Below are 24,680 nucleotides of genomic sequence, written 5' to 3' on the forward strand. Positions count from 1 at the left end.
ATGTATAATTTTTGAATCCCCTAAAAGTTTAGTACTCCTACTGCTGACTGGAAGCATTACCAGAAACATACATAGCTAATACATGTTTTGTAGGTGACATGTATTATGTAATGTATTCTTAGGATAAAGTAAGCTGGTGAAAAGAAAATGTTAAGAAAATCATAAGGAAGAGACAGTACATATATAACACTACTATGTTTACTGAAAAAAAGTTCGTGTGTAAGTGGACCTGTACAAATCAAACTCATGTTGTTCAGGGGTTAAATGTAGGGTGTAGTTACTACTTAAATTCTGACCTAATTAAAGCTTGAAATCAACATTTTAAGGCATAATTTAGAATTAAAGTGTGCCTTTATTTTCATTCAGTTGCAATAAAGATCCATACCATTTCTGTCAGTGTACACTAAGCTTGAGGTTTCTTCAAGATTAAATACCATAAAACAAAAATGGTACAAAAACAAAATGTGCTTATTGAAGTTGACAGATTTAGCAGGCAAAAGTAGAGTTTGATTTATGTAGAAGAAAATATATTTGTTCTTAAAGGTTTAGGTTATTTTAAATAAGCTTATTGGGGCAAGTCTCTTAAATCAATAAACTCATCTTTCTGTGTGCTTGGCATCAGGTAGAGGAGTTACAGTATATAGTATCAGTAGCATCTATGCTTAGAGGTCTACAAGTATAGGACAGAAATAGACTTAGCCACTAACAGTTTATCCCTTCATGAGGCTCCATGTGTTACTGCAGTAGCAGTCTTACTCTTTATAAAGGAGTGCTTTATAAAGGAGTGCTACAATATTTCTCATCCTATTTTAAGATTTGAACCATTGGTAGTAGTATACTTTTCAAAATTGCAGATACCAAGTCCCTATTTTGACTCATAGCTCCAAGAAAGTGTTAAAAAAAAATAGAGATATGTCTGAGAACCAACCATTGCTCTTAATTTGAAAGAAAAAAGATTAGAGAAAGTTTTAGCTGTTAGCAAGGTTTGCCCTAAAATTATAAGGATAATAATATTTGTGTGAAATATCTTTTATGCATATTGCAGAGTAAGAAGAATCTCCAGAACACTCTCTCCCTAGGATTATTTTGCCTTTATTTGTCGTGAGAGTCTTGAATAATTTGGCCCATTTAAAATTCTTGTCCATTTAGGTATTAGTTTACTACATCAATTTCTGATTGACATTTAGATTGTTACACCTACATCAAGTTAGAAGATCTAGGTCTTTATCTCATAAGCTGTGACACATTTCTTTCTTTTCAGTTTGCAGTGTTGACTTAGTAACAGTACTGGATTATATCAGAGGTATAGAAAGAGAATTACATTTATGTTCTTTCCCATAATTAAGCTGCTGGGTGTGTATGGTATAGCAATATTCGGTTTGAATCCCATGATTCATTTTGCAGTAATTAGTTAAATACAAATTTAACAATACTCATTTTATTTCATGTAGTTGGTAATCTTTCTTTTCTTTCAAAAATAGATGGTCAAGACAGAGTTCCTTCTTCATATTCACAGGGAGCAAGACCAAAAGATAACTCAGTGAGCACTTTACAATTGAATACATCATCCACAAATCACCAAATGCCTTCTGAACATCATACCATACCATGTTCTAGGGACAACAGTAGAAATTCGCTAAGATCAAATTTTTCTCCAAGGGAATTGGAATCTCCACAAAGCAGTACACAGCCTGGATTTTCTTATATATCAAATAGAGATGAAACCTCAACCATAAGCAGTTCAGATAGGGTTGGTTCATCTCAGAGATCATTTCAAGAATCTTCTGACAATGAAAGTAGACGTTCGACTAGGAGATTGCTATCGCGTATAGCTTCTAGTATGTCATCTACCTTTTTTTCTCGAAGATCTAGCCAGGATTCCTTGAATACAAGATCACTGAGTTCTGAAAATTCTTACGTGTCTCCAAGAATCTTGACAGCTTCACAGTCTCGTAGCAATTCAGCATCAACTTCCGATGTTCCTGATAGTAGAGCATCTGAAGCTTCTCAGGGATTTCGATTTCTTAGGCGAAGATGGGGTTTGTCATCTCTTAGCCAAAATCATAGCTCTGAGCCAGATTCAGAAAATTTTAACCAAGAATCTGAAGGTAGAAATACAGGACCGTGGTTATCTTCCTCACTTAGAAATAGATGCACACCTTTGTTCTCCAGAAGGAGACGAGAGGGACGAGATGAATCTTCAAGGATACCTACCTCTGATATACCATCTAGATCTCATCATATTTTTAGAAGAGAATCAAATGAAGTGGTTCACCTAGAAGCACAGAGTGATCCCCTTGGGGCTACTGCCAACAGAGCACAAGCATCTGCATCATCAAGTAACGCTGCTACAGGTGGCTCCCCATCAGATTCAGCCCAAAGTGGAAGAAATACAGGAATAACAGGAATCCTTCCTGGTTCCTTATTTCGATTTGCAGTCCCCCCAGCACTTGGAAATAATCTGACCGACAATGTCATGATTACTGTAGATATTATTCCTTCAGGGTGGAGTTCATCTGATGGAAAAAGTGATAAAACTAAAAGTGCACCTTCAAGAGATCCAGAAAGACTGCAGAAAATAAAAGAGAGGTAAATTTGAACACCTGTCGTGAGTCCATAAAGCAAAGAGCAGATTAGAGAAAGAAATGTATTTCTAAAATGATTTCTCATAACATTGGTATCTCAGATTTCTTTTCCTTAAAATTTATACCACTAAGATGTTAGCTTCTCAGAGGAACTAGATGAGAATTAAAATGAACGTAGGCACTGGGAGTATAGATTGCATCAACAAGTAGTCTAAAGATTTTTTTTAACCAGCTTTTGATACAGATGAGCAAAAAGATAAAAATATTGCCCTGTCCCTTGGTCGACCATTACTAAATGGGCTAGGGGCCTCAGTGGTCATGGATTATCAAAATAATCTGCCTAGCCTTTAGTAAGATTTATTTACCATTTGTTTGTATTTCTCATCTCAGACTCTTCAAAATGAAGTAAAATCATTTACACAAATTGTTTTGTTTTTGAAGTCCAGGTATATACTGAGTATATGTTGTGAATAGTTGATAGAAATACTAGTTCAAATTCAGCACTTAGGATCTTTTTTATGCAAATGTAATCTTTGTAGAGTTGAAGGTTGCTTAAAAATCTGGAAAAGATGAAAGATCAGAGATTTCAGTTCCAACTTGATTATTTTGTTAATGTACTTAGTTTTTCTATTAAAATAATTTTTATGACCAAAAAAAATTTTTATGAAAAATAAATTCCTGATAAAATGGGTTAAGATAGTACATGTAAAATATACTTGTAGGAAGAAAAGACCTAGGTAAAGCAAAGGCTGTAGTGTGGGATGTTTTACATTTTTGGTTTTTTTTCTATTTCTTAAAGGCCTAATGTAATGAAATTATTGGGAAGCATAGTTGTTACTGTTTTAGATTTTTGTTTTTTTAAGAAGAAATAATTCAGATCTAACTCTCTGAGGATAAAGGAAGACTGAGATGTTGGACATTAGGGTACTATATTCCCTTTATTTCTTTATGTAGGACAGATTGTACTGTGGAACTATTCTCTTCCTGTACTTGAATTTTGTTATTTTTCTTTCCTTTCACTGCCCTGGTAGTATTAACTTTAATGTCTGTATAGCAACTTCCTCTGATATACAAGCTGTCTGCTGAGAAATTTATTAACTATTATATTTCTTGAGTTCAAAGTTAGGTTAATTTCAGTGCAGTGGTATAAACAGCAAAGCATTCATTTAATAATTTCCACAGAGAAACCGATTAAGCCAGTACCACCCTGTCTGGTCAGATCACTTATAAAGCAGCATTTGTTGGTTATTTTGTCATAGAGATTGTGTGTGTGTACCTTTATTACATATTTTGCTCATACATGAGGATTTCAAGACACTCCACAGGTAAATTAATGAGTCTAAAAAAAAATAGGCCCCCCCTCCCCCAAGTAAAAAATAAGAAGCTATAAGCCAGAGAAGGTTAAGTCTAAAGGGAAAACATAAATATTTGTGCTTGAGGTTGTATCTCTAATTCAGCCAGAGCATGATAGTCACCTAATAGTTGTGCATCTAATCCCCTTTCCACACATCTTTTGCTAAATTCATTAGGAACCTGTATGATCCAGGTTGTATTTCAGTAACAGTTTAGGATTCAGTTGTTTTAATTTACTCACTATCTCTTTAATGTCAGCAGTGTACTAGGTAATAGGGATTTTAACAAAAAATTATATATCCACACCATAGCTACCATTCTGCATTTAAATTAAGCAGTACATGTTGGCCTATTAAATATAGAGGACATAGGTTAATGGAAACTGCTTTACACTTTAAAAGCCTGCCCTGTAAAAATCAGGATGGTTGAATAACATTGTTGGGGGTAGAGGAAATGGAGAATTTAAAAATCTATTCATTTTTACTGTAATTTAATACAAAAAGCTTTATCAGTTTTTAATATATGTAGTTCTGATAATATGTAATAAATGAAAAAAAAGTCATTATTTGCTTCATTTATTCATGTTGTCCTAAAAGTTCTTTGGGAGGTGGGGGAGAAAAGTGTTAAGTATATAAGTATATTCCTTTATACTGTTGGAATTGAAGTAGTCTATGATACTGTAGAAATAAAAATCTCTTAGGGATGTTTGTAAAGTGATCATGAAAGAAAGGTAAGGAGCTTTACGTGTGATATCAAAGACAAAATTACTTAAAGCATTTGAAAGTAAATAATAGGAGATAGCCTATTTAATTTACCTGTAAAACATTGTAATTTTCATTCTCATTGAACTAGTTTTTTTTATGGTGGTTGCTATTTTTAAAGGTTTTATGTTTTTTTTTTTACTCAGAACATGACTAGAAATAAAGACGTTGTTTGAGGTTAAGTATGGTTGGAAATGACCAACAAGGATGAATTATTATGGCTCTGTTTGTGAAATGTTCCTTCCTTTTTTTCTAGCCTCCTTTTAGAGGATTCTGAAGAAGAAGAAGGTGACTTATGTAGGATTTGTCAGATGGCAGCTGCATCGTCATCTAATTTGCTGATAGAGCCATGCAAGTGCACAGGAAGTTTGCAGTATGTCCACCAAGAATGTATGAAAAAGTGGCTACAGGCCAAAATTAACTCCGGTGAGATTTACATTTTTATGTATTTTGTTTTCACAGGTTTTCCAAGAGATGTATGCACAAATGCATTTTAGTTAGCAAATTTGATTATAATGGACTGTCCAATTTATACTTATCAAAAGTATGTTGATTTTTGAAGCAAAAGCATTAAAGCACATTCGTTGGTGTTACATAAATTTAATTTATCAGTATTTTTTATATTTCATTAATCCAACAAACTACTTTTTCATATGTGTATAACTATAATTGATTATCACAGTTGATCCTTATATCATGTAAGATCCTTTTGAATTGAAGAAATAATACCTACAATTTACCAGCTATGTCAGTGTCCTTGAGAAATAATGTTTTTAATGATGTTGTGCAGTAATGATAAAGTTACTGTAGGGATAAATTGTTCATTGAGTACCCATTAGGGAGCCATTCACAGTTGTAGATGTGGAAGCTAGAGTGGTAAACAAGACAGACAAGGCACTTGCATTTGTGCTGGTGTCGCGTGTTAAAGGAATGCCTTGTTGAGGTGAAGACATTTAAACTGAACAGAGGAGCTAACTATTCTAAAATGAGAGCAAGAGCATTCCAACTGAGGAAGCATCGAATGTGAAAACTTTAAGGTAGTATGACAAGTGTGTTTGAGGAACTGAATGAAATGCAGTGTCACAGGAGTATAATTAGGGCAAGGAGAGGATGATACAGTTAAGATGAGAGAGGAGAGAGATTAGCAGAGGTTAGCTTATTTAAGACTTTTTAAACTAATGTCTGAAGTTTAGGTCTAAACTTGTCTAAGTGTGATGGGAAGCTAGTGAAAGGTAGGGGAGTGAAATGATTTTATTTTGGCTGCTCTGTGGAGAGTGGGTTTTAGGGTGACAAGAGTAAAGGCAGGGAATCTATCCAGGAATCTATATTATAAGAGATGGTGTGGTAAAAATGGATGGATTCTGTTATGTTTGGGAGGTAGAAAGAATAATGAAAGGAGTTCATATTTTTACTTTGAGCAACTAAATAAATGGTGGGATCATTTACTGAATTAAAAGAAGAGTGTGGGGCAGGAAATAATTCTGTTTTAAACATACCATAAACAGCTTACTAAAGAAGCCTCTAAGAATGTCATCTAGGCACTTAGACAAGCCTGGTGTTTCAGGAGGTGCTGAAAGTTACATTTGGGGAATTAGAGCACATAAATAATTTCATTAAGCTATGGGATTAAATAAGGTCCCTAGAGCAAGAATAGGTATCAGAGGTATGAGGCCAGGACAGAGCTGCTCTGGGGCACCCAGCATTTAGTGGGAACAGAGGGTATTTGAGGATCAGCCTCAATCTGGTATTAAGAAAAAAGAAAATGCAGTGTTGTGTAAGCCCAAAGAAAGTGTTCTAAAGAGGGTGTGGTCAGGGCAGCCCTGGTGGCTCAGCGTTTTAGCGCCACCTTCAGCCCAGGGCGTGATCCTAGAGACGCAGGATCGAGTCCCACATCGGGCTCCCTGCATGGAGCCTACTTCTCCCTCTGCCCCTCTCTCTCTCTCTCTCTCTCTCTCTCTTTCTCTGTATTCTAATGAATAAATAAATAAAATAAAAAAAAGAGGGTATGGTCAACCCTGTCAAGTACTGTAAAGAGAGAAGAACAAAGAAATGGCATTTGGTGGCTTCAGTTTTTGTGGAGAGGTGGAATCATGAGCATAATTAATGGGACTGAGAGAAAACAAGGTAAGACAGTGGAAACAGCCACATAGACCCTTCTTTCAATAAGCTTTACTGGGGTTTTGTTTTGTTTTAGTTTTAGTTTTGTTTTAAGATTTTATTTATTCATGAGAGACACAGAGAGGCAGAGCTATAGTCAGAGGGAGAAGCAGGCTCCTTGCAGGGATGGAACTTGATCCCAGGACCCTGGGATTAACCACTGAGCCACCCACACATTCCAATAAGCTTTAGTGTTAAGGAGATTGGTGATGAGGGGGAGAAATTGCGGACTAAAATGGAGTCATGGGACATGTTTTTGTTTTAAAGTGGGATTTTAGGACATGTTTTTGTTTTTAAGACATGTTTTTATTTTAATAAGAGATACAATGGAAGAAGAAGATACACGAAAAGGAAAGGGAAAGAGAATCCAGAACGCAAGTTTTATCCTATTTTTAATAGGAAAAAAATTACTTTAGAAAGCTGGTGTTGATATGGATGTTGGTTAGTCTGTTGCTTTGATGAGAAAATGCCTGCTTGAATTCCTGCATAATTGCTTGTTTTCTTAATAAAAGGAGGTAGGGTGTTTAGGACAGGTTAAGAGATTTTGATGTGTAGGGAAAATAATACTTAAAAGATGTTTTTAGTACCTCTTGGAGATACTAGTATCCATAAAAATCTGTGGTATGAAGATGATTTAAAAGTAAGATGTATATATATTTTTTAGAAACTGTTTTCAGATGGTTGGATATAGACATGGATTTGAGTTTGCTGGGTTTGGGATCTTTGCCAGGCAAATATGATGAAAGGAGTTAAGAATATTCATAATGACATAGTTGTGGTGACCATGGAAATTAATCATCCAGGAATTGGACAGTAAGAAAGCGGCAGGGTTAGTGTCTTTGAGTCTCATTGATACTTAAGAGAATTGCCAGAGTAGATGAACTGGAATGGTGAGAAGTTGTAGGTACAATGGAGAAAATGTCTAAAATATAGACTTAGGAAACATAAAATATATAGACTTAGGGGTTGTGTAATAAACTATGATAACAAAGTCAAGGATATGACCATAGTGGTTGGCTGGGGTGGGGAAGGGGAATACTTAGAGCATGGATGTGGAGGAAGTCAGAATGAAAAAATGTGTGTAGATATTGAAATAGCCAAGAAGTAAATTGGTAAAGTTAGAAAGCTAGGTGCTAAAGTTATTAATGAAAGAAAAGGTACTTACCAGTTTCAATAGCAATAGATATGGGCATTATTTATTTCTACTTCTTGGTCCTGAGGTACAAGGGGTTGTGAGAAAAAATGGCTACAGAAAAGTATGTATCAGTCTAGAGGGGCACTATAAATTAGGCATGTAGTTGAAGAGATGAACCAAAAAAGAGACCGGTTATGAGAGAAATATAATTGTTAGACCATGAGTACCAGAGGACATAGTGAAAGTGACTAGTAGGGTGAGAAGGTGGGAAATTAGATTGGTTTAATTAATGTACACAATTGTATGAGATTGACGGTCTGATAATAGTTGGTGACATAGGAAAATCATTTGTGATTTATAATGGCGTTAATATAATTTTAATAATCTTTTGGAAGAATTGGGTAACCTGTTGAAGCTGGACATTATGAGGCTCCTAGGAAAATTTGTGTGTAGCTAGGTAGCAAAAGCCTCCTTGGGTTAGGGGGGTTATGTTTTGTTTTAAGGTAGTCTGATCCCAAAGCTTTAGGACAGATCCATTTCACCTGTAGCAGCCTTTTCTTAATTGTATGGTGTTATGAGAGCCTCTTGGCTTTATGAGTCACTGTGCTGGGGAATTACTAAGATTAAATGAGTGTTCAGCATGGAAGCTGGTTCTTGATATTTAGTAAGGGCCAAGGAATGTTAGCCATTACCAAAATAAAAAACATCGTGACTCGTCTTCTGATAATATTTGATAAATAGATAGTATTGTGTAGGTAGGAAAACAGAGAATAGTGTGGTAAGAATACTGGCTTTTTGGAATTAGACGAACCTCAATTGGAATAATAACTCTTAACACTTAACTGGAGGATCTCCAGGTTTTTTTTTTTTTTAATTGTTTTTTAATTTTTTTTTTTTAATTTTATTTATGATAGTCACAGAGAGATAGAGAGGCAGAGGGAGAAGCAGGCTCCATGCACCGGGAGCCCGACGTGGGATTCGATCCCGGGTCTCCAGGATCGCGCCCTGGGCCAAAGGCAGGCGCCAAACCGCTGCGCCACCCAGGGATCCCTCTCCAGGTTTTTTTAATGTTGGTTCTCAACCTTGGCTGCTAATCGCCATTACCCATTAGAATTTTTAAAAATATAGATGCCTAAGTTTAGTTTTAGTCATTTTAAAGTAGTTTGGTAAATACTCAATTCGATGGGTCTTATCAATCTTACTAATAAGTACTTTGTAAGATACAGTCAAATGAATGTAAAGATCTCAAGAACTGAACTGAACTTTGCTGATCAATTTTCACAAGCCTTTCTCATATAAAGACCCATTTGGTAGAAGATTCATTCTGGTAGAGATTGATTTAAATATTTATTAAGCAGCTGCCATGTATGGACTGTTAAAATCTGCAAGACTCGCAGAGATGAGTAAAGCAAGTCTATAGACTTACAAGTTTAGGCAAATGCAGTTAGGGCTTACTGCACAAGATGGGGTATACGTGGAAAAGAGTCCTGGACTAAACAATGTAGGGGATAAATGGACTTTTCCCAGCTGTATGACTTTTTTAGATGTTGTTCTAGAAGTCACTTAATTCTTAGAAGAGAAAAAATGTATCCCTAAGATGTGAAAGGATTTGTACTAAATGATCTATCTTCAAGGTCCATATTTTGTAACTGTGCTTTTCCTGCTTCTGAATCAGAAAGTCATTTTAAGTAACCAATAACAGAATGCATATAGGCTATAAGGAGCTTTTTTCCCCCCTTTAATTGTGATAAACTATATATAATGTGAAATTTTCCTTTTGACCATTATTAAGTATACAAATCAGTGCTATTGAGTTGTATCCACTTGGAAAATTTTATTATCACCTAAAAAAAACTGTATCCATTAAGCAGGACAACCACCACCACCACCTCTCCCCAATCCCTGATAATTTACTATTTCTCTGTATTTGCCTGTTGTACATATTTCATATAAATAGAGTCATATATTTGTCCTTTTTGTATCTGCTTTATTTTACTTAACATAATATTTTCAAGGTTTATCCATGTTGTAGCATAAATCAACATTTTATTCCTTTTATGGCTGAAAGGAGCTGTTTTTATCCAGACGAAGGTAGATTCCTTTTTTTCTCACTTATAGGGAAGGCACATTTCTTAGAGCACAGAAGGTCTTAGGTATATATTGTTGTATCAAAGAAACTGGCCTGGGTATAGGTAACTCATTGGGATACTACATTATTCAAAATTGTTTTCATAGCATCTTGCTAAGGTACTTGAAGTAGGAAGTACAGATGACATCCCACTGTCAGCTTCCCACCATCAGGAATGTGGGGATGTGTGTGCATATCTGGGAGGCCAAAAAAAAAAAAAAAGATCTGAAATAGTAGGCCTAGGGTGTAGGCCCAAACACCATCGCTTAGGATTTCACAAGCACATTAGTGTTACCATTTGCTATTTTAGGAGACATTACTGGTTTATAGAAGTAAGGCAATCCTCCTTTCTCCCTTTTGATTTTCTATGTTCTAAGCTTAAAACTTTACAAGGAGGGGCCCCTGGGTGGCTCAGTCTGTTAATTGTTTGCCTCCAGCTCTGGTCAGTGGGGAGTCTGCTTCTCCCTCTTCCTCTCCCTCCCTCCCGCCACCCTGCTCAAGTGCACTGTCTCTCTCAAATAAATGAAATCTTAAACTTTACAACAAAAACTGTTTTGTGGAGACCTAGCAGAACTAAGCTTTACTTCTAATTTTACCAGGTTCTTCATTAGAGGCTGTAACCACCTGTGAACTCTGTAAAGAGAAGTTGCAGCTTAACCTGGAGGATTTTGATATTCATGAACTACATAGAGCTCATGCAAATGAACAAGTTAGTATATTTTGCCTAATTTGGTAAGTGTCTATTCTATGCTTAAAGGACAACTCTTGAAGAAAAGATTAAATCATGGTCAGAAAACCTGCACTGAAATAATAATAGTAATGTTTTTAATATATTTTTCTGTTATTACATTAGTTATTGTATGATTTTGTAGTTTTTTCATTATTTTACCCCTAACTTTTTAAAACAAAAGGCAAATAACCAAGTCACAGATTCTAAGGTAAAATATATGCTTTCTAAATTAACCTGGAAACAATAATGGTTTAGGAAGTTGGTCCTAAAGTAGACCTGCCATGCTTCTCTCTCCAGAGCAGTCTCGATTGTGAAAGCCTCTTAGTACTGGAAAATAGTTGAAACAACAGTCCTCAGATCTGCATCCTAGTTCTGTATTTTTTATGCTAGGAATAATTTTTTACATGCCTGACATCCCTCCCCACCCCCCATTCTTCCTCCTGTTTGGTTCCCTCTGTCCTCTCCACTACCCCCCATTCTGCTTCCACCTTCATTTTGAAGGAGTTAGCTTACATGAAATAATTTATTCCAAGTTCACATTGTTTCTTTTCCTTTAGTGTACTGTATCCTACAGTAGTGCTGTTATTGATATAATGAATAATGTTGGGATTTCTCTAATCATATTAAGATTTTATATAAAATATTTTCCTCTCGTTTCTCAGATTTTTTTGTATTGATCACTACTCTCCACCCCACACCCCCATTGATTTGATCACTCATTTTTCTTAAAGCTTACAGTTCAGTATTTTTCCCTCTTTAAAGGAAAATTTAGGGCAGTGGGAATATGTTGAAACAGATTACAAGGATGATTCTAGGGCCATACTATCCAAGTGTGGTTAGCATATTTATAGTAAAAAGAGAGATGATGGTCAGAGAATGCATGAATGCTTTATTTATTTATTTATTTATTTATTTATTTATTTATTTATTTTTTTTTTTTTTTTTTTTTTTAAGATTTTGTTTATTCATAGAGACACACAGACAGAGGGGCAGAGACACAGACAGAGGGAGAAGCAGGCTCCATGCAGGAAGCCTGACGTTGGACTCGATCCCGGGTCTCCAGGATCACACCCCAGGCTGCAGGCAGCGCTAAACCGCTATGCCACTGGGGCTGCCCACATGAATGCTTTAAAAACACTTTTTAAATGAAGGAGTAATGGACAACTGCCCCCCCCCCCTTTACATAACATAACCATTTTAAGATGAACAACTTATTGGTACTAATACATTTGCAGTGTTGTGCAACCATCACCTCCATCTAATTCCAGGACATTTTCATCTCTAAAAGAAAATCCTGTACCCATTAATCAGTTGCTCCCTATTCCCCCCTTCTCCCGGCAACTACCAATTTGTGTTCTGTATGGGTTATCTATTCTGGATATACTTCATATAAATGAAAACATGCAGTATATAATCTTTTGTGGACACTCTTCACTTTTTAAATATGGGAATATGGATATCCTTTAAAAATCTGATTAAGACCAGGGACATTCCTTACAGAATACACATAGACACAAAATCTGTATATAATTTTATGGATTCCCAGATCTCTCGAAGCTAATTGATTACATCCAAGTTAAGAGTTGATGCATTGAATGAAACATTAGGCAGTTGCTGTAGTACAGATGCTACCCTAATGCTAATTACTGATTTATTCTTTAATGGAAGAGTATGCCAAAAGGTACTCCAAACCACTTTCAGTAAGGAATTGTCTTAAATTCTTACAGAGTTTGTCTAGACAGCTGGATGTTGGTATTTTAAAGAATAGGGAAAAAGAATATGGAGGGGTGGAATAATGGAAAGATTTTGTTTTTGTTTTCTCAAAATTAGAGTAGATGTCAAAGGATGGTTTTCTCCTGCCCTTTCTTGTAGGTGCTCCACCATGTCTTTTGAAGGTGGTTCTTGGCTTTTCAATACCTACGAATGTTTTTATTATTCTTCAAGGATTTTAATGACCCTCCTCTTAAATAATTTAGAGGTGTTAGGAAATACTAGATAGAGTCATTATAAAAGTGACACTCTTGATTAAGCTTCCTGGCTGTAGTATCGTTGTTCTTTGTGAATCGTGGATTCTACTGGCCTGACAACTACCCTTATTTTAAATGATTAGTTTTAATACAGTTTATTTTTTCATTATCCAGTGCTTTCATCTTTTTCAGTGTGATAACCATTAAACTTTTTTTTAATCTTCTATAAACAAGATTTCCTTTTAAGTTAAAAATAAGCAGTTATTGAAGTATTTAAAGAAACTTTTAATCAATTTGAAATTTGTTGAGTTTTCTGAAGAATCTGTAACCAATAGCTTGCTCAATTTGGTATTAAGAACATACAATATAAAAAAAGAACATACAATATAGTTCTTTTAACTTGAGATAAGTTAATTATCAAAGAATGATATAATTTACATAGTTTGTTGTGCAACAGTTACAGGTTTAGATTTTTAGTACCACTATATTCATGATTTCTATTCTTAGCTTTAAAACAACAGAACAGCTTTGAACCGAAGAACTGTCTTTACCTACTGCAAATTTCCATGCAGATGATACCACAAAGTTACTTTTCTTTTTTAATAGATAGTACTGTATCTCTTCTTAGGAACTGGATATAAATACATTTCCTCTAGTTTATCAATATACTGTGAGTATCAATCTCATTGTACTAATTTTTCGTTGTCCATATTTTTCTTTTTTTCGATTGCTTCCCTGTTGAAGGCTGAGTATGAGTTTATCAGCTCTGGTCTCTACCTAGTTGTGTTATTGCACTTGTGCGAACAAAGCTTTTCTGATATGATGGGAAATACAAATGAACCAAGCACACGTGTCCGAGTAAGTAATATTGGAGTGGGGGATGGAGAGAGGGTGCAATGCTGCAAGTGTTTGCTTTGGAAAGCACATTTTTTTATATGTTCACATTCTGTTTTCTTTGGGGGAGGTTTTATATTAAAATGTATCTTAACAAAAAACAAAAAAAAATGTATCTTAAAAATAAAGATATTGTAGATTTAATAGAAATTCCTGTCTTCCTTCTGTATCAAACAGCCTAATTCTTTCATAAAGCTATTTTCAAAAGAGTAATATTCTAGCTCTTAAAGGTAACTGGAGTATGTTTCAGTGAAAAACAGGGATGGAATTGAAAACACCTAGGGGAAATGCTCATTTTAATTTGGGAGGGAAAATCCCAGTCATTGTTATAACTTAGAAACCTGACATTGAAACTGAACTCCAAAAACCAAGACTATGGGAAATTCAATTTCATTTGTTACTATCCTACAAAAGATTACCAGTGTACTAGGTTTTAAGCATTAATATTACAAACTACTTAAGATATGGACTATTGTGTGTTTGCTGTGTCCACTCTTAACCTTTGAGCTAGCTATCTTAAGATGCTCATAAGTAAAATGATACTACTTACCTCAGTGTACCATAGGAAATTTATACTCTGCTCCCTTGCCCATTTTGTGTGGCAAGGGCTAGGGTCTACATCTTAGTATGGTAGTGTTGTGAATACTTCATATCTTGTAACGTGTTCATAAACTTATACTTCAGACTATTTTTTAAATAAATGTTCACTCTGATAACAATAGAGCCAAGTTTCTGATAAGGTGTAATGGTCCTATTTTATTTTGAAAATTATCAAATAACCAACATATATACTGCTTCTGAGTTGGTTAAAAAAATTTTTTTTCTGTAATTATCATGTGAACGTTATTCCTGTGAGCCATTTGACAGACTATCATTATTGAGAGAGAAGAGAATAAGCTATCACCAGGATTCAGAATTTTGAGCAAAGATCTCTTGACTTCTAAGTACTTTAGGAATAGAGTAGAATCTAAATTTAGTAAATGCCATAAATTGATTTCTTAAAAGGTGACTTTTCAAAATGAATAAACCTTATATAATACATATAGTAAGATGTGTTTAATTCATGCCTTTGTAAAAGGTATAGACAAATTCTTAAAGTGGAAGTCTTTACTGGATTTACTTCTGGAGCTGTGAAGTTTAGGCAGGAAAATATTGATTATTCATGTTTTGTCTTTTTTAATTGATCACTAAAAGTGAATTCGTGTCCGAGTTGTAATTGTTTTAATTTTTTTCTCCATAATTTTTGAAGTGTTGTATTTATTCAAGAAGACAGAATGTCATTGGATAAAATTATTTTATTGTATCTGTTTTCAGTTTCTACATGACCATTTATATAATGAATATATATATATATGTATACACAACATTTAAAAGATAATATCCTAAGCTTGTAATTTTTGATGTGGGGGTAGAACGACCCCTTTTTAAAGGCTTAAAATGGTGTTTGACTTTTTAAAGTAGAAATGAATCTCCTATACTGATTCTCTTTTTAGATCCATTTGCAACATTTAAACTACTATATTTCTTTCTGCATTGTTTCTAGTTTATTAACCTTGCAAGAACTCTTCAGGCACATATGGAAGATCTCGAAAGTAGGTGGAATTTCCCCTTCCCAGACTTGTTGAATTTACTTTTGCAATTGAAACCCAGAGAGCAAAATCTAACTGTATATACTCTTTCTACCAAATTAGAGCTTCATTGACAGGCTTAATATCAAAATAATTGATTTGGGAAAGATGGGTTGGGCAAGTGGCAGTTTTTTTTTTTTTAAAGCGTATTTTTTAAAAAAAAATAGTGTATTAATTTTAAGGTTCATATAGAAGGATGTATTTTAACTAGTGTTTTATTTTAAATAAAATTTTATTTTTGAACCCTTAGTTTTAAAACTTTTAATCAAAAAAACATTTACTGGTCAAACCATACTTCTAAATCTGTTAGATTTGTGTGTGTTTGAAATTTTACTGGCTATTCAGCTTTGTTAGATCATTAAAGGTTTTCCCTGGGTTTGTTTATAGTTCTAGGAAAATAGGGATGAAAGATTCCTAATTCTGAGTCTATAACAGAAGCCATAGTGGTTTCTTTTGCTCCTTGTTAGGTCCTTATGGACCTTTAATAGGCAGCCAACTCCGCCAGCAGCTCCCATCTCTTAAGATCACGTTCCAGCGTTAGGACTTCTGCCTGGGCTCCTGTGTGAAGGGATTTAGTGCCCAAATCTTTACAGGCAAGCTTAACCTCAGAGTCCTATAGCCTCCAGGGTGCTTCATATCAGGTGGGCACAGATATTGGTGGCTCCGAAACAGTTCCTGGGAATCCAAGATTACCCTACCTGTTGTACTTTTTCACCCAAAGCAACCAGCGCCCCATGATCAGATTCCATCACACTCTTTGAAGTGTTTTAAAATATGTATTCTCCACTTGTATCTGCTATACTCATCTTCAGAACACTTGGAGTGTTATCTGTAGTGTGCAAGTTTTGAAAGGATTAGAGGTACAACCAGATAATGTATTTTCACATTTTAGTATGTGTGAAATGGTATATAAAGGAGTCAGGGGTATATAAAATGGGAATTCATTTGATGTAAATCTTGTTTTACCTTTTATACCTTCTTAGTTCAGATCCCTTATGTTGCCTAAGACAAAGATCTTTTTGGTAAATTATAATTTATACTTTACCAGATGTGATGATAGTAAGTTGTTTCAGTGTATGTTTTCCCCAGATTGCTTGTTTTGTTTTAAACTAAGATTCTCGTTTAGAATTTAGTTTCCTAAACATAGCAATGTCTATTCCCAGTATGTGAGAAACATGGAGGTGATCTAATACCCAAAGTCAGCTGAGAGTGAAAGATATGGGTGCTGCAAGTTTGTCTATAAGTATCAGAATTTTCATATGTTCTGAGAGTTGTTTCTGACTGAATTTTCTCAAATAGAAAACATGAAGTTCCCTGAAAAGCTGTTTTCTTAGTTTGATATTTCTCCATGATAAGCATAAAACTTAATCATATGATTTACTCATTCATGAGCTAAGTATATGCTTTATACCATTTATTAAAAATGGACTTGAGATTTCTAATAAATCGACCGAAATATGGAAACTTAAGTTTCATCCACACATAACATAATTTTTTTGTTAATTCAATTTGTTGGTTGTTCTTAAATACTGGGTCCAGTGTTAATACAAGAAGAATATATATTTAACCTTTCTGCCCTTGATAAAAGGGGAAATACTGATGGGGTGTTCATTTTGGCGTACTTCCATTTTCTTCAACACAGAACAGTTTATAGAATACATGTTCTTTACTTACGTCCTTCCTATAGACATTCCAGGATGTTAATTTGAAACTTCTAAGCTACTTTAATGACTTAAATAAATTGATGTCAGAAATACTGCACAAGTGAGATTTCTGACAGCGTGGAGGCATAGGAATAATCTCAACAAAAGGTTTTTATTGAATCCAATTATTTTAAATTAGGCTGTGTCTATATAAAGCTTTTTTGACTGAATAGAACTTTTTCTTGGCATTGTATAGACATAGCTTTGATGTAAATTGCAAGAACACCCATAACCTATTCTGTGTACATTTTTTTTCATTCTCATCGGATGCATCAAACATGCAGCGGTAATAAACCAGATTCTACTCAGGTGTGTGAGAGCACTTGCCTTAAGTTCATTTTTTTCTCTAGTGTCTATATCATTAGCTACTGTGAACACAGATTGATCTCAGAAGCTTTTTAGAAGACTTTTCTGGAAGCACAGTTTTAAGCATTTTCATTTTTATAAAAACTAACGAAAAGGTGTGGGGGTGGGAACATTGTGAATGGGCATCACCCACAGTCAAGCCACCCTAACCTTGTCATAACTTACCATTTTGACCAAACAGTGTACTAAATTGGGATTTTTATTTTACAAGTCATTGCTATTCTGGCTTCATATTTACACTTCCATTCTCATCCCCCTTAAAATCATTCTTGATCATCCTGTTTTCTTTCAACAGCTTCAGAGGATGATTCCGAAGAAGATGGAGACCATAACAGAACATTTGATATTGCCTAACTTCATATAAGACAAATGGATGATCTGTGAACAAGTGTTTATTAAAACTGGCAATTAAGTATGAATTAATTTTGTGGGGGAATGCCTATTGAATACATTGACTATATATATACATATGTGTGTGTGTAAAAATATGTGTGTGTGTATATACACATACACACACATACAGATGTCCTATATGTGTGTGTGTGTGTGTGTGTGTATATATATATATATTCATTCTCAAGTATTGCTGAATTAAAATTCTGCTGGACCTTTTAACATGGCCAGTCAATCTATTGTTTATAAATTGGTAATCAAAAGTATTTTTCTTTTAGGTGAGTGGGAAGGTGTTACTCTTGTTTTAAATACTTAAGCAATGCTGACAACTTTTTTGTGTTCTGATTACTGTAGTCATATTTATGAAAAAGGTTCATGTTTTAGTCTCTTGCTAGTTAAAAAAGTGGGACAAAATATGCTTTTGAAATAAAATGGCAAATGGCACCTAATTATTTTTCCTTTCAAAATGCCTTACATTGCAGTCTCATTTTCATAATCATTTGCTTCCAGTGTTTCTAAAAAAGCAATTGGGGAATAAGTTATGAAAGCATTATATTAGGTTTCCAAATTTAATATGAATTCTAAATTCACTTAGCAATAAAATCTAATTTTTAAAAAGTATATAAATATAAAATGTACAAATGATGGAAAAATTTTTGTACTGATTTGCAAAATGCAGATTATATTTGATAGGCCATAGTATGTAGATATTCCTTTTAGGAATGTCACAGCTGTAAAAAATATCAGAAATGCCCGTCAAATGCTATTTGGAAAAAAAAATTACTGCAATCTCAAGTTATCGGAATATTTTTAAATCCCGCATTTAAAGTTTAAAACACTGGTTTTCAATGTTTTTTAGTGTTGTCACTTCTTTCTAGATAAATATGATACAAATAACCTGTTTGGATCCTGGTCGTTTTTAATTGTTCCTTGGTAATTCTGAGCATTCATTTAATGACTTAGTATTTTTCACTATTTTTGGAGAATAGATAAACATTACCTATTCACCATGCAATAGATCTACACTGTGGTCATCAGTTGTGTATACTTTCATAACACTGTATGTATATTTCCTCTGTCAACACCCTTGGATACACTTTAAAACACTTCAGGTGGTTTCACATTAAATAAAGTCTTATGTTATGGCAACTAACTACATTTTCAGAAGCTAAATAGAAACCATGTAATTTCTCAAATGTGAATCAACAGTTTGCTCACATAGTTTGTTGGTCTTAATGTAAAAACCTTGGCTGGAAATAAAGTGCACACTGATTGATTTACTTTATAGTTTGAAATGTTTCCTTTTAAGTTGGTACTCAAAGTAGACCTCAAACCTTAGAGCCAAGAACTTTATTTAAAAACTAAAATCCCATTTCATATAAAAATATAATGGTTTCTAAAATATTTTCTCAACTTACCAGTTACCTTTGCATTGCCTTAAAGAAAAAATACAAAATTAAAGGATTCCAGTTTCAGAATCTATTGTCTGGATCTTTAGGGATGCTTTGAGTTTGAAACATTTATACTTTTAATAGAACTCAGCATGAAAATTAAGTATCTTCTGCTTAACCCACAAAACTTTTTTTTCCCACAAAACTTTTTATTTAAATAGAAAACATTTCATTTGTGTACAATTTATAGTTTTGTTATATTAATGCTTAATGACAGAGATCCACAGTGGCTTGAGCTTTATAGTATTCTTGTAGTTCCTTAGCATGACTATTTCATACTTCAGTATTGTATAAGTTTCTGATATCCTTTAAATGTGAATTAGAGGGAATAAGGAAAGTCTTTTCATTATTACTTTTAAGCTCTAAACAGAGACCATATGCCATATGCTGTTCACTACAAAGAATGCAAGTTCCTAGGAAAATGCAGTTAAAAGTAATACTGTTCTCTCAAGATACTTGCCAAACATAAGAATTTATATTGTCCTTAGTAGCTAGAACCAAGATGTTCAGGAAAGCAATTTATGCATTTTGAATGTAAACAGGCAAGCTTCTGTTAATGTTAATGTTAAAAATAACATATTTGAATGATACAGTTAGATGTTGACCACTGAATAGATACAAGGGCCTGTTACAGTGATAGATGAAGAAAATTAAGATTTAACACTTCACTCCCGGGGACCTTTAAGGATTTACTTGAAAAATGAAATCAAATATGGAAAATTAACTCAGTTTAAAGCAGCCATTTTGGAAGAGCTACTACTGGGTAGAAGTTACCAAAATGAACAGAAGAAAATTAGTTGTATGGGAGTTAAGTGGAAGGGGGTATTCTAGAGGACCACTGTCCAATAAAACTTTGTGATAATGCAAAGGGTCTAAAATTTGTTTTACCCAATAAGGTAGCTACTAACTAAAGGTGTTTTGAGCATTTGAAGTGTGCCTGCTGTACCGAAGGAACCAAACTTTGTTATATTTTATTTAAATAGCCACATGTAGCTTGGGCCTACCATAATGGACATTTTAGAAATTCGACTATTAGAGAAAGTTTTAAGGAAGGTTCTTAAAGGACTGGTAGGATTTGAATAGAAGAAGTAGGAAGGAATTCCAGTCTATTGCTCACTATGTGCACCACTCTTAATAGCTTATGAACAATAAAACAGATCATATCCAAGATCTCAGAAATTTAAAACTTAAGAGCACAGTTTTGTGTAATACAGCAGGTGTAACATCTGCTCGTCTGGTACCACATAGACATACTGTAGTCCTGTCATCACTTTGTGGTTTTTCCTGTGTCCATAAAGGACAGTGCCATCAATTGTGATGAAGGATGTTATTCATGGTGCCAGTGGAAACAGATGGCACAGGCTGGTACTTTGTTGCCATTGGTCAAGGCTGAGAGACCGTGTATCTCCCCACAAGATAATTGATAGCATGTGGGTTAGGGAGAGACATTACTTCTTTGAGCTTTCAAGTTTCTAAATACAATAAATATAATTTTATGTGAACTCTATATTTATCTTTTCATATTCTAAAGTTGTAAAGGATGCTGAGGGAAATCGCTCTTACTTCAGCTTTCATTTTCATTTACCCCCAAAATGATTCTTTTCAACATTGTCTTGAAAGGTATATTACATTTACTTAAAACTTTGAGCATCACCACTACAGCAGTATGTAGTGTTTTTCCACAGTTTTTGCTTAGTTTTCATGTCATTAAATGATAGTTCATCAGTGGTTGGAGAGCATGCGATACCTAATGTAGGAACAGATCTGGTGGCAGGAGAAAAATCCTTGAAGGGACTCTGTGTTAAGCCTCATTGCCAGCCTCCTCCACACTTTCCTGGTATGGCTGTAATCTTCTTGTTTCAAAAAAATTTATAAAATTTCATTGAAGTTCTAACCATTTATGACCAGTGCAAAATACTATTTCTGGTCCAAAGTGATGTTCTAAAAGTAGTGAAATTGTATAATTATGTGGAGTATGGTCTTGTTAAAGTCTGTAAAATGTGCTACATCTACTCAAAAATGAAGATTAAAATATTAAGAGGAATTACCTGCGACAGTAAATAGCATTGTGATATCTGAATGTACAGGACCTATTTAAAAGTTTTACTTCCCATATCTTGTTTATTAATAAAAGAGCAAGACCTAGAAACTGGTAAAGACCTGGTGATTGCTAAAACTACAGAGTTTTAATTCACCTTTAAACTACGGTGGTTCAACTAAATGGAAAGGAAGATAGAGCAGTAGACTGGGTTTTTATTTTTATCTGTTTTACTTTGAGCTGTATGTAAACTTTTTCAAATGAAAAATGCATTTAGGGAGGTGGCTAAAACTACTAAATTGTATTTGTGATCATTTCTTTTTTTTTAAAGTTCTTATAATGAATCTAAAGATAGGTTTTTCTTACAGTGATTCTCATGAGAATGATGAATTTTACTGGAATAAGGAAAAAAACATAAAACTATAATTTTCATTATCAAGTTTTACAATCCTGCACAGGAATCACTGTCAAAGTATTTGACATCTGAAGCTGAGATTTCCAAAATCTTAGTCAAATTGAACAGTATATTCATTTTCTTCTGCAACCACCAAAACACAGTCGTCGTTATAAGGTGATTGAGGTGCAGTTGAAAAAACTGTGGTGAAATCAGAATCCAAATTTCTTTTGTACAGGAACCAAACGATTGCTCCCAAAACTGTCAAAAGTACTGTGCTAGCAATCACCAGAGCGGATATTAAAATGTGGTTATCTGAAAAGGAAAAGACAAAATATATATATATACACAACACACACACACACATACATCTATATGGAAATCACTTGCTCATATTGCACTTAGAATACAAATACAGTTTTATCATGTAAATATTTGCCTATCTGGGGAAATAGGCAAATTGATTGCACATTGATTAAATTACACACTTAAGATTAATGTTTCTTAGCTTGAACAGCTGTCATTTAAGATTTCAATTAAGTTTTACAATTTGCCACTCAGTCTACTGTAAGATCCTAAAATGGAAGTTACCCACACTTAGGATATACCGCAGTTCTGTTTGTCTCCTTTGGTTTTTACTTCCTGGTCTAAGACTGAATATGTACTGTTCAAGACTAGTTGTCTTCAGATATTTGTTTATATTAATGAGGCTTATGTTTTTATTTTTTCTTTAAAGATTTCTCTTGGTAGAGAGCAAGCAAGCACAAGGAGGGGGAGCAGCAGAGGGAGAAGCAGGCTCTCTGCTGAACAGGGAGGTGGACATGGGGCTCCCATCCCAGGACCCAGGGCTCATTACCTGAGCCGAAGGCAGATAACTGAGCCACCCAGGCACCTTGTTTTAATTTTTAAAAATTTATCCAAGTAACTGTGTATTCCTGAAGCAATTATATACATACAGCTTTGCAGTTCTTGACTATTCAAAACCCTTTGTTATCTTTCCGTAAGTCCAGGGAAATTAACTCAGTTTGGGGGGGGGGGGGGGGCAAAGTACTTGTATTATATTTAGCACCCAAAAGCATGTGAGAAAAATCTCAAAATTATTTTCTCTTTTAAAAAATGATAAAATGTAAAGCATAGCAAGGAAAATCTGGCTAAAAGTTAACTTGTTAAAGTAAAGGAGAGTCACTGATAAAATACAGGCTGCTTTAAAAAAATTAATATAGGAGGGGACACCTGGGTGGCTCAGCGGTTGAGCGCCTGCCTTCAGCTCGGTGTGGTCCCAGATCCCTGGGATCGAGTCCCATGTCGGGCTCCCTGCATGGAGCCTGCTTCTCCCTCTGCCTGTGTCTCTGCCTTTCTCTCTGTGTCTCTCATGAATAACTCTTAAATAATAGGAGGAATTAGGTAAATGGCCATAGCTGAATCCTCTCCTTTTTGGTCCTAAAATAAAAGTTTGTAGTCACAATTTGTTAATGTGTGGGTTGTATTCTTATTGGAGACCTTTAATGAAAAAAAAAATATGTATTAAGAAAGCCAGGCACATAGTAGTTACATATATTTATGAAATAAATTTTTTAAGGAATTTAGAGACCACTCTGGAATTTATAAAGATCAAGTGTTGCCAAATCTTCCAACTATTCCTGATAAAGGTTTTGAGAACCATCATAGCTTACCAACTGTTTCCTACATGTTTCAATCTTTATGAATCCTCCCTTCCCCCCCCAAGCACACATGTGCAGAGCTTAAAATTCATAGTTCAAGATTTGTAACAAGTACTGTGGTACTGTCTACTAACCCTGGATTCCCATTCCTGTTAACTTGTTTTTTTGCCTCTATGCTTATAAATAACATGCTTACACAGCTTTTCTTGGTTCAGTTTTTTAATGCAAAATACAACAAAATGTAGCATCTTAACCAGTTTTGACAGTGTAGCATTAAGTACATTCAGGTTGTGCTGTGTCACCATTTATCCAAAGAATTCTTCATCTTTCAACCCTGAGACACTCTATATTAATAACACCCCATTCATTCCTCCCTCCACTGATCCCCAGTCAACCATCATTCTATCCTATGAGGTCGACCACTTCAGTTACCTCATATAATTGGAATCCTAGTATTTGTCTTTTTGTGACCAGCTTATTTAACTTAGCACCTAATGTCTTCCAAGTTTGTGCATGTGTAGGATGTGTCATTATTCCCTTTTTAAGGCTAAATAATGTTCCATGGTGTATATGTACACCATGTCTTGCTTATCCATTCATCCACTCATGGACACTGGGTTGCAACTTCCACCTTGTGGTATTGTGAATAATGCTGCTCTGAACATGGGTGTACAAATCTCTGATAACCTCTTTTCACTTCTTTCGGGTCTATACCCAGATGCGGAGCTGCTGGATCATAGTACTAATATTTTTAGTTTTTTGAGAACCTACCATACTGTTGTCTGTACCGCTTTACATTCCTACCAATAATGCACGTGTTCCATTTTCTCCATATCCTTGTCAACATTTGTTTTCTGTTTTGGATGTTTTTGATAGCCAACCAAATGGCAATGAGGTGGTGCCTTCCTTGATTGAGGTGAGGTTTTTTGGTTGTTTTGTTTTTTAAACTACACCTAACGTGGTGCTGGAACGCCCTATCCCAATGATCGAGAGCCACATAGCCAGCCACATGCCCCTTTGCTATTTTTTTCTTTATTACTTTCTAGAAGAGTGAGAACTTGGTTCTCCAATATCTACATGGACTCTCAAACACTCCTTTTCTCCTCTACCATCATAGTTACAGCAAGCCCCAAACTGAGAGAATATCCATGATACAACATGTGACAACTCCTATCCAGAATTTTTCATAACAAAAAACTATCAGGTGGGAAGGCAACCCAGTTAGAAATAAAAAACCTGAAGAGGCATATCACAAAAGAACACGTTGAAATGGTAAGTGTGTAGAAGTGCTCAACATTATTCATCAGGGAAATTAAAATGACATCACATAACATCT

General features: G+C 34.7%; 2 protein-coding genes across 9 annotated transcripts in view; one reads left to right on the forward strand and one right to left on the reverse strand.

The window, feature by feature from the left end:
* MARCHF7 (membrane associated ring-CH-type finger 7) overlaps nt 1-19,080 on the forward strand; it is a 52,219-nt gene extending 33,139 nt beyond the window's left edge. For 2 of the 8 annotated variants that reach the window (XM_025994188.2, XM_072751691.1), the window contains 4 exons: nt 1,482-2,589; nt 4,956-5,125; nt 10,719-10,828; nt 13,561-13,860. In XM_025994188.2, coding sequence (XP_025849973.1) covers nt 1,482-2,589; nt 4,956-5,125; nt 10,719-10,828; nt 13,561-13,848 — 1,676 coding nt within the window. In that variant the 3' untranslated portion in view covers nt 13,849-13,860. Of the gene's footprint in view, nt 1-1,481; nt 2,590-4,955; nt 5,126-10,718; nt 10,852-13,560; nt 13,861-15,253; nt 15,582-17,702 lie in introns of those variants that run through there. The other 6 variants (XR_003234313.2, XM_025994190.2, XR_003234314.2 and 3 more) reach the window with 6 other exon arrangements.
* A 299-nt stretch (nt 19,081-19,379) lies between these two features.
* LY75 (lymphocyte antigen 75) overlaps nt 19,380-24,680 on the reverse strand; it is a 127,910-nt gene continuing 122,609 nt past the window's right edge. Inside the window, exon 39 of the mRNA XM_072751690.1 lies at nt 19,380-21,998. Within this exon, the coding sequence (XP_072607791.1) occupies nt 21,796-21,998 (203 nt within the window). The 3' untranslated portion in view covers nt 19,380-21,795. The remainder of the gene's footprint in view (nt 21,999-24,680) is intronic.

The sequence above is a fragment of the Vulpes vulpes genome, chromosome 3 (genome assembly GCF_048418805.1).
Source record: "Vulpes vulpes isolate BD-2025 chromosome 3, VulVul3, whole genome shotgun sequence".
Lineage (NCBI taxonomy): Eukaryota > Metazoa > Chordata > Mammalia > Carnivora > Canidae > Vulpes > Vulpes vulpes.